Source organism: Silurus aristotelis, assembly GCF_946808225.1.
Source record: "Silurus aristotelis genome assembly, chromosome: 1".
Classification (NCBI taxonomy): Eukaryota; Metazoa; Chordata; class Actinopteri; order Siluriformes; family Siluridae; genus Silurus; species Silurus aristotelis.
Genome location: NC_139574.1, coordinates 43350690 through 43363728, shown reverse-complemented (window position 1 = coordinate 43363728; position 13039 = coordinate 43350690). Strand labels below are relative to the sequence as shown.

The 13039-nt window shown below is 41.8% G+C and overlaps 1 protein-coding gene across 7 annotated transcripts in view; it reads left to right on the top strand.

Annotated features, from left to right (window-relative positions):
• grb10b (growth factor receptor-bound protein 10b) overlaps positions 1-11611 on the top strand; it is a 47407-nt gene extending 35796 nt beyond the window's left edge. For 6 of the 7 annotated variants that reach the window (XM_083557335.1, XM_083557337.1, XM_083557332.1 and 3 more), the window contains 12 exons: positions 161-317; positions 3163-3278; positions 4788-4862; positions 4960-5097; positions 5386-5496; positions 6156-6254; positions 6339-6416; positions 6927-7043; positions 7132-7195; positions 7287-7374; positions 7484-7577; positions 7994-11611. In XM_083557335.1, coding sequence (XP_083413461.1) covers positions 161-317; positions 3163-3278; positions 4788-4862; positions 4960-5097; positions 5386-5496; positions 6156-6254; positions 6339-6416; positions 6927-7043; positions 7132-7195; positions 7287-7374; positions 7484-7577; positions 7994-8140 — 1284 coding nt within the window. In that variant the 3' untranslated portion in view covers positions 8141-11611. The remainder of the gene's footprint in view (positions 1-160; positions 318-3162; positions 3279-4787; positions 4863-4959; positions 5098-5385; positions 5497-6155; positions 6255-6338; positions 6417-6926; positions 7044-7131; positions 7196-7286; positions 7375-7483; positions 7578-7993) is intronic. The other variant, XR_014536164.1, reaches the window with a different exon arrangement.
• The last annotated feature ends 1428 nt before the right edge of the window (positions 11612-13039 follow it).

Sequence of the window (13039 nt, the reverse complement as noted above, 5' to 3'; positions counted from 1 at the left end):
TCGATTTGATTCGAGGAAGCGTGATAAGTGTGTCGGACATCTCGGGCGGACGCCGGTTTTTGCAGTTTGAAATCCACGCACCCGTTTGTCTGGTGTATGTTCTTCGCCGCCGCCGGGCGCATTTCCTCCGGTCTAAGCGATGGACTTCTTCTCGTTGCAGATCGTTAAGATTTTCAGCGAGGACGGAATGTGCAAGGTGTTGGAGATCCCGTCCGGCATGACGGCACGAGACCTGTGCCAGCTGCTCGTGTACAAAAGCCACTGTGTGGACGACAACAGCTGGGCGCTGGTGGAGCATCACCCAGTCCTGGGGCTCGGTAAGGATGAGAAAGAGAGAGAGAGAGAGAAATGAAATGCATTTTTTTTTTTTTTTTTTTGCACTGGAAATTTGCTTGTGCATGTATTTTTATTTTTATATATTTTTTTACATCTTTAATACAGGTATAGCACAAAAATACCCAGAGATGGATGGATGGATGGATGGATGGATGGATGGACGGATAGATAGAATTTTTTTTTATTAAGTTTTAAAAGATTAATTTCATTATTTATATAAATCTCATAAATGCAAATGTAATAATATTTATTTGATGTAGCAGTACTGCTGTATGCATTATTTAAATGCATACAAATTATATATATATATATATATATATATATATATATACATATATATATAATTTTATTTATTTCAGTTTTTTTGTTTGGTTGTTTTTGTTGTTTTTTTGTTTGTTTGTTGCCAAAAGCTCATCCTGTTCCGCTGTACGTCTCTATCACACTCTAAAAGTTCATAATGTTTTCACGAACACTCCACGACACTGCTATGTGCTTGTTTATTTTCGAAAAATCCCGTTGCACATTTAGATTCATTCAGCCACATAAAGGGTGTTCGTGATATCGGATGTTGATGAAGGTGAGGAGGTTCCTGGGGTGCAGTCGGCATGAAAACATTCGTCCCGAAGGTCTCCAATAGGGTTTGGCGCTCTGTAGCACGAGATCCTCAGAAGGAAAGACGAGTATGGCTGGAGAGTTTTTTTTTTTTTTTTCCCTCCGTATTCAATTCGATCGTTTTTATCGCCAGACCCTTAAACTCGGAATGCTTTCCAACTTTATCGCTATCGGAATTCCGACTCGTCTGCAGCAAGCTTTATCCCGGAGGAAAAAACGGAGCGGGGGGAGGAGACGGATAGACACGAGGTTCCGGAAGATTTGCGACGAGGAAACTTTATCCGTGACTTTATGTTTTGACATATGGCCGCTGCATGTGTTTGATTAACAGCGGACCAATCGGGACGTAGAGACGGATCCAGGGTGCTCGGTTAACAGCTAAAAATAAAATCAACAAATAAATAAATAAAAGGGCTGGGCGTTTTCCAGACAGCACAGCTGTGCAACATGTCCAGGTGCCTCGTGATGAATGAGGCTGATGCGCATGAGTAAGCGTCGGTAAGAGTGAGGTGATGTTACAAGTAAAACGCTCTAGACTAGTGGAAAGGTTTCGTCTGCTGGTTTGTCTGTCTGTCTGTCGGTCTGTCTGTCTGTTGCTCTGCAAAGGTGGGCGGATCTCAGTCTTCCTATCTTTTACTTTCTCTGGGTTCCATTATTCAGATTTTTTTGTCCTTTCATTCAGTTTCTATACGACTGTTAGGCTTTTTTGACGTCTGTGTTTATAATCGATTCCAAAAAAAAAGGCCGGACTCGGACCCCGGCGACCGTCGGGAACCTTTCTCGCGCCTCGCTAATTATTTGACTCTAAAAAGTCTCCCATCGCTTCCTGCCGTTTAAGCGACGCTCTTTGTTTTTGCGTCACCGTCCTGCGAGATTTCCCTGATTTGATATTCCGAGCACAAGCGCCATCGAGCCGTGCCGAAAGAGTGCTGAATGCATGACGTCATCCCCCCGCAGTGCCCAGCTCCGGATTATAGAGCCGTACCGTACCAGAGCCGCATTTCACATCACGTATAATTCACCTGATTTCTCATGATTGGCTTTAGGACGAGGTAACGGAGGACAACAAGGCATGTGGAGGACGTTGTGATGGCAGGAGAATAAAATATTCAAGAGACTGAAGTACTGTTCAAACGACATTGTACTTCCAGACATGCCACGTCTGGGGGTATGTCTGGTGGTATTTCTTTTGGTGGTACCTCTGGTGGTATTTTTATTGCTGGTGTGTCTGGTGGTATTTCTTTTGGTGGTACGTCTGGTGTTAATCTGTTGGTGGTACATCTAGTGGTATTTCTTTTAGTGGTACGTCTGGTGGTATTGTCATTGCTGGTGTGTCTGTTCTTTTTGCGGTACATCTTTTGGTGGTACGTCTGGTAGTAATCTGTCTGTGGTATTTATTTTTTTGGTATGTCTTGTGGTATTTTTGTTGGTAGTAAGTCTGGTGGTAATCTGTTGGTGATACGTCTAGTGGTGTTTCTTTTAGTGCTACGTCTGGTGGTATTGTCATTGCTGGTGTGTCTGGTGATGTTTCTTTTTGCGGTACATCTTTTGGTCTTGCGTCTGGTGGTAATCTGTCTGGTATTTATTTTTTTTCTTATGTCTGGTGGTATTTTTGTTTGTGGTATTTCTTTTGGTGGTATGTCTGGTGCTATTTCTTATGGTGATACATCTGGTGGTAATCTGTCGGTGCTACGTCTGGTGGTAGTTCTGTCAGTGGTATTTTTGTCCGTCGTACGTCTGATGGTAATCTGTCGGTGGTACGTCTGGTTTTAATGACTATGATATGTAGGTGAGCTCTACTTGTGCCAGGACCTCAATAACACACCTGAATAACGTACCATTGAAGCATTTTCCCGGAGCTTACAAAAGCACTTGCTTGATTTGGTGTATGAGAGACACCTTTTCCCAACAATCTGGTGCATTCTTTCCAGACAGAATTCCAGTTCTGGACCCAAATATTGTCTGCTTTATTAATCCCACCTCTGTCCAAAGTCTGTTTTAAAGCCTGATGAGAGGATACGAGGTCAAACCTAAGCTAAGACTCCGCTGGAGGAAGAAGGAGGGAAGCTGGGGGTGGTTCCTGTCTTTCAGACAAACTCGCTTTTCATTACGCGAGCGGCGTGTTTATTTTTCGCTTTGACCTGAGGGGAAGGCGAGCAGACGATGATATCAGGACAGTTTAGCCCTTGTTTGACTTTCTGCTTCTGCCCACAGAGAGATGCTTAGAAGACCACGAGCTTGTCGTTCAAGTGCAGGCGTCTATGACTAGCGAGAGCAAGATTGTCTTCAGAAAGAACTATGCCAAATATGAATTCTTCAAAAATCCTCTGGTAAGCTCATCCTTAGCTCAGTCATACTGTTGACATTTTGAATGATGTTCTGTTTTTAGATGTTTTATGCTTCAAGAATCGTTGTCTTATAGTTTAGATGTTTCCACCCAGATCTGCTTTTTCCCCAAACTTTTTTATATTGGAGACACAATTTTATCAGACGTCTTTTAAATTTTCCCAACACTTGAATTAGGAGACCCATACCTGTTCCAGGAAGACAATGCATGAAGCAGATACGAGAAGGTATGCTTTCCATGGGATTGGACTGGAAGATTCCCTGAATTCTGATTTGGACAGTTCCTCAGCCTCAGCTACATCAAGGGATAAAAATGGATTGTTTTTTGGATTCGTACGAGTCCGACGTAGATGTAAATTCAAATGGGAATTAGGCAGCATCTACTGCAAATGTGTGGCACATCAATAAAGTGCCTCTGCCTTCAAAATGAGCTTACGATTACAAATCTCCCTACAAATCTGATTTGCTCACAACCGACGTTATCTGATCATGACGCATGCCTCCAAAGAAGCGCTTCTTGTCCAAACCTGAAGGTTGGAAGTTTCTCTTTAAGCTCCATGTTGCCACTTGCTCCATTTTAATCTTTATTCAAATGAAACTTCTGTGAATTCCTATCATTTCTGGACCTGGGGAGTTGGGTTAATTCAAAAAGGAGATACCCTTTATCATAAAAAGAATCTGTAATAAATTATGCCCATTTCCAAGGTTACTTATCTAGTTAATACAACTGAGCAGTTAAAGGGTAAATGTCTTGATCCAGGGTCCACCAATGGGAGCTTCCGGTTAGAAGTTCACCATCTTGACCAACGAGATACTCAGAAAACACCCTCTGTTCACCTGCACCTTGGAGAATTCTCTCAAGCGTCTTACAAGTATGACAGTTGAATGACAGATGGTTACCTCCTGCATGGACTGTATCATTGAGATCCTGGCGTTTTCCCAATAACCACTAAATGGATATTACACTTCAGAGTAGGCATTTGGTTTGTGAATGTCTATGGTTTGGGGTAGAAAAGTCTAGATTTACCACTGGAATCACTGGAATATATAGACTTTGGTACCTTAGAACTTTAGAACTCACCATACCAAAAGGTCTTCAGTAGGAGACACACTATGGTGTGGGCTTTTCCAGGATGATCCTGCCCCGTCCACAGGGTATGAGGGCTCACTGAGTGTTTTGATGCAAACCGTGTTATGTTCCCCCCCTAAATCCTGACCCCCACTGAAAGCTGTTCGACAGGGCACTCCATCGTTTTCATACTGCTTAGTCAAGTACCTTTTGAAAGAATGGTACTCCTCTCTCCAGAACAGTTTACGGGAGTTTTGCTAATTGGCCGAACACCTTACTGTGCCACTTTGTGTTTGGTGTCCATACGTTGTAAAGTCCTATCTCTTGGGGTTACCTCTTCGAATCATACGTGTTTTTTCTTTATTTACATTTTTTTCTCTGTTACACCTTTTGTATAGCTGAAAAATCTCTGCTCTGTCAACAGAACTTCTTTCCGGAGCAGATGGTGGCCTGGTGTCAGGAAAGCAACGGGACCATTCCTCCATCTCAGCTGTTGCAGGTATAACTAGGAAGTCCAGTCGCGTCTTCCTTATTACATTCGTCCCGTTAAACCCTCGTGCTCAAGCTGTGCTTCTCGTTCCTCCTTCGTTCTCCAGAACCTCTTAAACTCCAGCAGCTGTCCCGAAATCCAGGGTTACCTTCATGTGAAAGAGACGTGCAGGAAGTCGTGGAAAAGGCTGTACGTGTTTTTGAGGCGCTCGGGATTGTACTACTCAACGAAAGGAACGTCAAAGGTATGAACGTTCTTCGCACTCCTCATCGGTCCGTGCCGTCTGGAATTTGATTGGTCAGTAAATAGGACAATCAGAAAACCTGTTATCATTGAAACCTTTGGTGAACATTCGCTTGAATTGAACCACGACCTAGAGGTTGAATCTGCTCGCTTGCTTGTTCGGACTGTTTTTTACTCATGTTTTGTGGTAAACCAGACCATTCAGTTCCTTCTGATGACGTAAATATTTAGTTTTAACCAAGCATTATTTTTCTTATGCAGCAATATAAACTGATCTGACCTTGTGTAGGAGCCGAGGCATTTGCAGTTACTAGCGGACCTCGAGGACAGCAACATCTTTACCGTAATCGCAGGCAAGAAGCTTCACAACGCGCCGACAGAGTACGAGTTTTGTATAAAGGTACGATGACGCCACGCTTCCCATCAGCCTTTTGGGGAAAAGCCATCGCATGCTGTAAATATGAGTCACGCGCTAAAAAAATAAATAAACATCTTGGCGTGGGCTTCTCTCTTTGCTGTCAGTTTGCTGGAGTGTTTTTGGGAAAGCACCCAATACCCGAGCCAATGCAGTTTTTACAGTTTAACTCTTATGAATCAAGCTTCGTGCAAAGCCACTGTGTAAATGTGTATTTGAACCAATGACAAGTTTCCATATAATTTGGTTTGTATAAAGTGGTAGTTAAGAATCTGGGTTACTGATCCGGCGTTTGAGGGTTTAAACCGCGGTATCACCAAGCCAGCCTTCTAGGGACCTTTGAGCAAGGTCCTTAACCCTTTGTCCTCCAGGGGGTGCTGTAACTAGGATATGCAAAGAAATTTTTAATTGTTTATTTAATAAAAAATTTTTTATTTATCTTTTATAAAAATGTGTCACTGGAAACTTCTGTACCCCCAAAACAAATTCCTTAATAAGTGCAAACGACCGCAGCCCACCGCTACCAGACATGAACGTGTCTCGCGTCCTTTCCCTTTCGATGATTGCTCTTTACTGGCACTTTCGGTTTATTTCTCATTTTATTGCGCTTGAAATCGCTAACACAAAGTTCTCGTGTTGTTCAGCCCAACAAGGTCCGGAGCGAGCAGAAAGAACTGAGGATGTTGTGTGCAGAAGACGAACAGAGCAGAACGTGCTGGATGACAGCCTTCAGATTGTTTAAGGTACGTCATGCTACGCTTCCGGAACTTCACCGACACGCTAAGAATTGAACAAAGCACAAACCTTTCGTCTCTTTCTCCCTCCAGTACGGAATTCTACTTTATCAGAACTATAAAGTCCCACGGCAGAGGAAAGCGTTGCTCTCGCACTTCCCGGCTCCAATGGTGAGTTTTAATGAAGATTAATGAAGAACACCGTAAAAAAAAAAAAAAAAGTATAAATCTCGCCGTTCGTTGCACCCCAACTGTCATGTCTTTATCCCCCACTATGGGGCGCCCCACACTTTTGAGAACCTTCCTTATTTTAATAATATATTCCAGTTTTGTGAATGAGCTTGGGCTTTGCTTGGTGTACCAGTGGGACTGATGGTGAAGGACATCTTGTTCCTTCAGCAATGTTCTCTAATAGCTTGGTGTTGGACTTGTAAAGGAATATCCTGTGTTGCTTAGAAAGAAAGTCCTGTTTGGAGCTTTCTGAACGTATGTAGCACCTTCTGCTGTGGATGATACCACATGGAAACACTTATGCCCAAATACTAGGCCACTGTAGTAGATGGTTCCATTTTAAGTCAGGTTCCTCTCACGGTTCTTTCCTCATTTTATCTTGGAGAGTTTTTCCTTGACCCAGAGATTTCCAGATTTCTAAAAAGCTGCTTTCCTTCATCTCCCCCACAGAGGAGTGTATCGGAGAACTCTTTAGTAGCCATGGATTTCTCAGGGACAATAGGCAGGGTGATCGACAATCCTGTGGAAGCTCAGAGTGCCGCTCTGGAGGAGGCCCATGCCTGGAGGGTGAGCATCAATATCAAGGGGTTCATCAGAGGACTCGGGTGCAGGTTTGTGTCAGGATCTAAATTTATCTCAACTTTTTTGGTCACAGAAAAGAAGTCGCATGAACCCTTTGGGGAGCCCCAGTCCACTCCACCCCTCATCGTTAAGTGGAGGTCAGTGGTTTATTCGTTTTATTTCATGTATGAACAAACAATCCTCAGAAATACTGTACCGCAACGTTTTTTTTTCTTTCTCTTCCTTCAGTGATACACAAAACTCAGCTTTGGTTTCACGGCCGAATCACAAGGGAGGAGTCGCACAGGATGGTGCACCAACAGGGACAAGTGGACGGGTAGATCATCGCATTTCTATTCAAATCAATTGAGAAGAAAGAACTCCTCAAATAAGGAATCTCTTTATTTTTCTTTTGCATTTATTGTCTTTCTCTTGTCGGCATTCAGACTGTTTCTCTTGAGGGACAGCCAGAGCAACCCGAAAGCCTTCGTGCTCACCATGTGTCACCACCAGAAGATCAAACACTTTCAGATTTTACCGGTAAGCCACAATACAGCGCATGCGACAACTTCGAGGTCTTTTCAGTTTCAGGCAAACGTTTGTGGACACCAGACCGCTTTGTGCAAACATCCCATTCCAGATTTGCTGCTACTCTTTTGGGAAAGATGTTTTACTAGATTGAGATGGAGATTCGGTAGAAGGTTCCAGCATGAAAACATTTATCCGAAAGGTTGTTTAATAGGGTTTTCCACACCATGTAGAGCAGATCTTAATGGAGCTGGAAAAAATGTCATGCTGGAACAGGTTTTTTGGGTCTCCTAGTTCAAGTTTGCGCTCAGTTTGGAGAAGAATGCTCATATGGATGGAAGCGTCAGGTGTCCCAACATGTTTGTCCATACACTGTCAGTTCATATATTTTGACACTCTTTTTTTTGTCGTTTTTCTGGCGACTTCAGTGTGAAGAGGACGGTCATATGTTCTTCAGCCTTGACGATGGCACCACCAAATTTACGGACCTGATCCAGCTGGTGGAGTTCTACCAGCTTAACCGAGGGGTCCTGCCTTGCAAGCTAAAGCACCCCTGCACCATGGTGGCCTTATGACCCGTCCACCCCAATCACCCACACCCCCACCCTGCTTTTTCTCCAACAGACTACCATGGGTTCTTTGCGAACCAGACGACGTTTTACCTGGTTCGATGATGTGCAAGTGTCCACCGACAAAGTTCTCTACAGACATTCCTATACGATTTCCAGAGGATCTCCGAGCACCCCCAGGGCTGTGATCAAGCTAACAAGAAGCTTTCGAAGGGGGTCGTTTTGGATGATCTGACCATCCTTGTATTGGAAACATCTCCCGGACGATGGAAGGTAGACCATCATCGAGGGAAGGAATTGTGTTGAGACCTCTAGGACATGTAGACAGTGGAAGACTTAATCTAGCTTGACTTTAAAGCACAGGAAACAGCTGAGGTAAACACGGTGTAGTCAGAAACCCGAGAGTCCTCCTGTCTTCGTAGGTGGAGCTGTAGAATGATAGGAGGCCAAAGCGCAGGACTGGAACAAAAACTTTGGACTTGGTTTGTGAAAGAAACCTAAGATACGCCTCTTTCTCCTGCATTCTCCATCTGGATGAAATGAATGTTACACCACATATATGTATAGTTTATAAGCTCTCTTTGGATTATTGTCCACTCGACACGGTTCCCCGTTTGCACTCTGTTTTGACTCTGTTTCACTGAAATCCTCAGCTAATGTCCAAATGCTCCATCACCCCTTAAGGCATCGTTAAAACTTTCGAAGCGCCCTCTGCTGGCCGTCCAGGGTAACACAGCCTGATGTGGGTGCTTGGATCAGCTTCACTACTGCCACCATTCGCTTCGAAGCGGAAGAAAATTGGGAAATAACAATGTATCAGTGGAAAAATAACCACTACGATCACCCTGAACAATGGCAAACTGCAGGGAGCTCCGTTATAACGGATGCATTTTTTTAATTTTATTTTTGAAATAGAGAGATGTGAGAGAGGTGTGTCGGTAGATCAATAGGACGGTGCACTGTGAAGCCTCCAGAAACAACCGGGGCACCATCCAGTAGTAGCACGACGTACGGACGCTATCTGACTTTTCACAGAAAAGCCATCTTCTTTATTCATTTACTCAATAACATATAAAGCTAACTGGGGGGGGGGGGGGGGGATTTACGCGATCACTAATACGCAGATTTCGAATGCAAACGATGCAATCAATTTTTAAGTGTTGTTTCCGTGGATCTATTTATTTTTGACCTGGATCTGAACTTGAAACTTCTCGGCGCTGTTCTTTACTGCTCTTCCACACTTTCTCTCTCTCTCTTTTTTTTTTGTTAGTTTTTTTGTTTTTTTGTTTTTTTTAATTGAGCCTCATTGTATTAGTTGAAATTTGTTACACTAAAACCCATGTTTTATTTGCGCTCTCCACCAGAATCTGCTGTATTGCTTCACGATATGTTTTGGTCTTGTTATCATCACCTTCCTGTTCAGAAATACAAACGTTTTTCGGCATCCGGCGTCGTCACCGTATTTCGCTTCCCGGATTCCCGGAACGGACTGCGAATGGTTTTGTCTGAATTTTGCACAATTGTATTCATGCGAATTGCTGGGATTTTTGTTTTGCCGAACGATTGCGAAGGAGACGAGACGAGAAATGCGACATCCTGCCAAATAAAACGCCACTAAATCAGCAGGGGTTATGTTTCATATTAATGATGCTTTATGGTCAAAATGTTGGTGGATTCCCAAGAAATCAGACTGCCATGTAAATCTTCATCCCATTAAACATTTAGTCCGTTCACTGTTCGCACTCCTCTTAGAAGTTGTTCCCCTATGTTTTGTGGAGATTCGTTCATCCATAAGAAAAGTGTGGGAAAAAAAAAAGTGTGTCGGCGCTTTACAGCAGGCCGTTCATGATCCTTCCACATCTTCCATGAAGCTGGCTTTGCTCATTATCATGCTGGATCTCTTACACGATTTGTGGAACAGTTTGAAGAAGGTCTAGTGTAGCTATTGATTTGTTTGGAGGATCCTGGTAGAGTTTAGAGACGTCACAACATTCACTAATCAATCAGACACTCGGAACTGATCCCCGACTTTACTTATCCACCTCAAGGTGCATTTTATTTTTTGTATCTTTCGCATTGCTAATAAAGAATTTCAGGACCTTGAGGACCATTTACATTTCAGGTGGACGCAGTACAGATGTGACTCGCGACAGACCCTCGAACTCGTGACGTGAAGTCAAAAATCAATGGATTTTTGGTCGGATTTTCTCTGTTTTTGCTCCATTTTATTTTAAGATTTTAGCGCCTCCTGGTTGTTGTTAAAGGAATAAACAAGCTTTCGTAAAAAATTAAAACATTGGGAAATCACTGAAAAGGAAAGGGAGGGGAAAATTGTTTTTTTTCTACTGTTGTATGAGGCAGAAAAAAAACTCGATCCCCCTGACAGTGTTCGCATCACTGTTTGACTTTTGATTTTTTTTTTTTTTGTTATTATTATTATTATTATTTTATTTTATTTTTTTTCTTTTTGAGACATGAGTGTTCGTCACACTGTATTTTAGGTTTCCAATCACTATGTTTTCTTTTTTTTTTTTCTCCCCAAGTTAGCTAAAAAAATAACATAAAATGAAGAAATGATTTTGGGGAATTTTATTTTTATTTTTTTTTAAATAAAGTGTAAATATAACGTTTTATTCGGTTTTCTTCGTTTTCAGGGTGGTTTAAACTTGAACGCTGTTGGTTTAAACTTAAGCTAAAGAAAAAAATTACAAAAAGAAGAAACTGAACGTTTTGTCACGCTAACTTTTTTTTTTTTTCCTCCACGGAACACAGTTTGGAAATGTTAGCCTAGCCTTATTACGCAGGTGTTGTGAATCATTTCCTATGTGTGTGTGTGTCGAAATGTTTCTAGAGTCTATCAGCGAATGAATTATTATTTTTTTTATATAAATATTTAAAAGAATTGAATGTAACTGGGTTTGCTCAGGGTTGACGTGGAGCCTGATGAGGCCCGGTTCCTTAAAACTGGTGCCTTTTCTAGAACTTTCTCTACTTTCTAGTCTTTTTTTCTTAAATGCATGTTGAGTTTTTTATTAGCTTCGTCTTGGTTTTAGCTTTAGCATCAAATTCAGCAGGTTGCCTCAGACGTCCATCTTTGTCTCCATTTTCCTGGATTTCATGTATATAATCGTTTCTGTCTTAATCTGATCCGAGAAAAAAAAACCTTCTGACCTGCAATGCATAAACCCGTTCCTATAGCTACAACTACACGTGTCTTCGCTTCTGTCAAAAAAAAATAATGTAACTGTACATACGTATAGATATATCCATAAATGTTTTTTTTTCTTCAGGGAATTAAAAAACAAAAAGCAAGAAAAAAACTTTTTTTTTTTTTTTTTTTTTTTTTTGTGCTTTGCTTTGGTCTTTGTGAATCGCTCACAAATGCTAACTGTAACATTTCAGGTATTTTTGTACAAATAAGCCTCTGGTTTATTCTGTTTATTGGAAGTAGAATAAAACATTAATACATTGCTATAACTTTTGCCTGGGCTTGTGTTGTCTTAGGAAGCGGCGAGATTCGGCGGCGAAGGACTCGGCGATGTCTCGTGTTAAACTCGCGCTTGCTTTCGATGAGCGTGTGATTTGTGGTGGATGTTCTCAGGGTGTGAATTAGACCATATTTCTATCATGATTCTGACCAGGACAAAGAACACGGAGGTTCATGGGCTTCAGATTGCGGAGAACCCCATCTTCTGTTGAAGTGCACTCAATTGTGTAGGACCGAGGATCGAGTCCTGCGGACCTACAGACAGCGATTACTGACGCCAATAAGTGTGGCGATCACTCGAAGTCGTCAAGGTCTCAGGAAGCCGTGAACCCCAATCGAAACCCAATGCTGAACTACCGTTCCATGGTGCAAACGTTTTTGATAAAATTATTCACCCGACAAAATAACAGCTTGGTATTGCCCCCAGCACCACCCCACACAAAAGTTCTACTTAATATTTTCCAACACATCAGTGTGTCTATAGGAAATTTTGGCATCACACGGAAGTGGTGGCTCAGTTTTGCTTATTGGATTGGAAGGTTGTGAGTTTAAATCCCATCACCACAAAGCTGGTATTGCTCTTGAGCAAGGCACTAAACCCAGAACGGCTCAGATGTGAAATAATAGTACGTTGCTCTGCATAAGGGTAAATTGTAAAGTTTTCATTCCAACCAATCAGAAGCCTTGTCTGATTTCACCTGTCTAATCTTGATTTTGAATAGACGACTATTTGGTAGGAACAAAACCCTCCTGGTGTAAATCTAAGCATTGGCCACTAGGTGTCAGGAAATCGCTTGGTACTACAACAAAACATATTTTTGTATTGTGTGGTGTTTTCTAACACAAGGTCAACATTTAATTCCAGTTAGTTGAGGAACTTTAATACTAGCGGACTTACACAAACGTTTCCTGGGTCTTTTTTAGTGAATTAAATGAGACAAAAGTGTGACTGAAGACATAAACAAACTACAGATTTTTCCCCAAATGGTTTAGTCTACAGCTTTTTTTTTTTTTTTTTGCTTAACGATGCTAAAACAGTTAGTAATAAAGGCTACTTTTTAACCAAAGTACATGTTCGAGTCCAAACTTCTTTACTTTAACTTTTCCCAGAGTCTTTGAAAACATCTGTACTTTTACTCTCTGTAAGTAATATCACACTGAGTTGTAAGAATTGCATTTATATGCTACTAATAAATGCAAACGCTTGCTAATAAACTGAGGAAAAAAAAGTCAACTTTCTCTAAATTTACCAGATTAAAATTCAACAAAAGATTCAATGCATTTTTTTTCTGCAGGGATTTTGGATTTTGACGTACAGGTAAGTTTTTGTCGTGAGTTGAAGGACAATAAAAGAACCCAGAGGAACCCTATATGGACATGGACACCTTGAAACGCTGCACAGACCGAAAGCTGAGCTC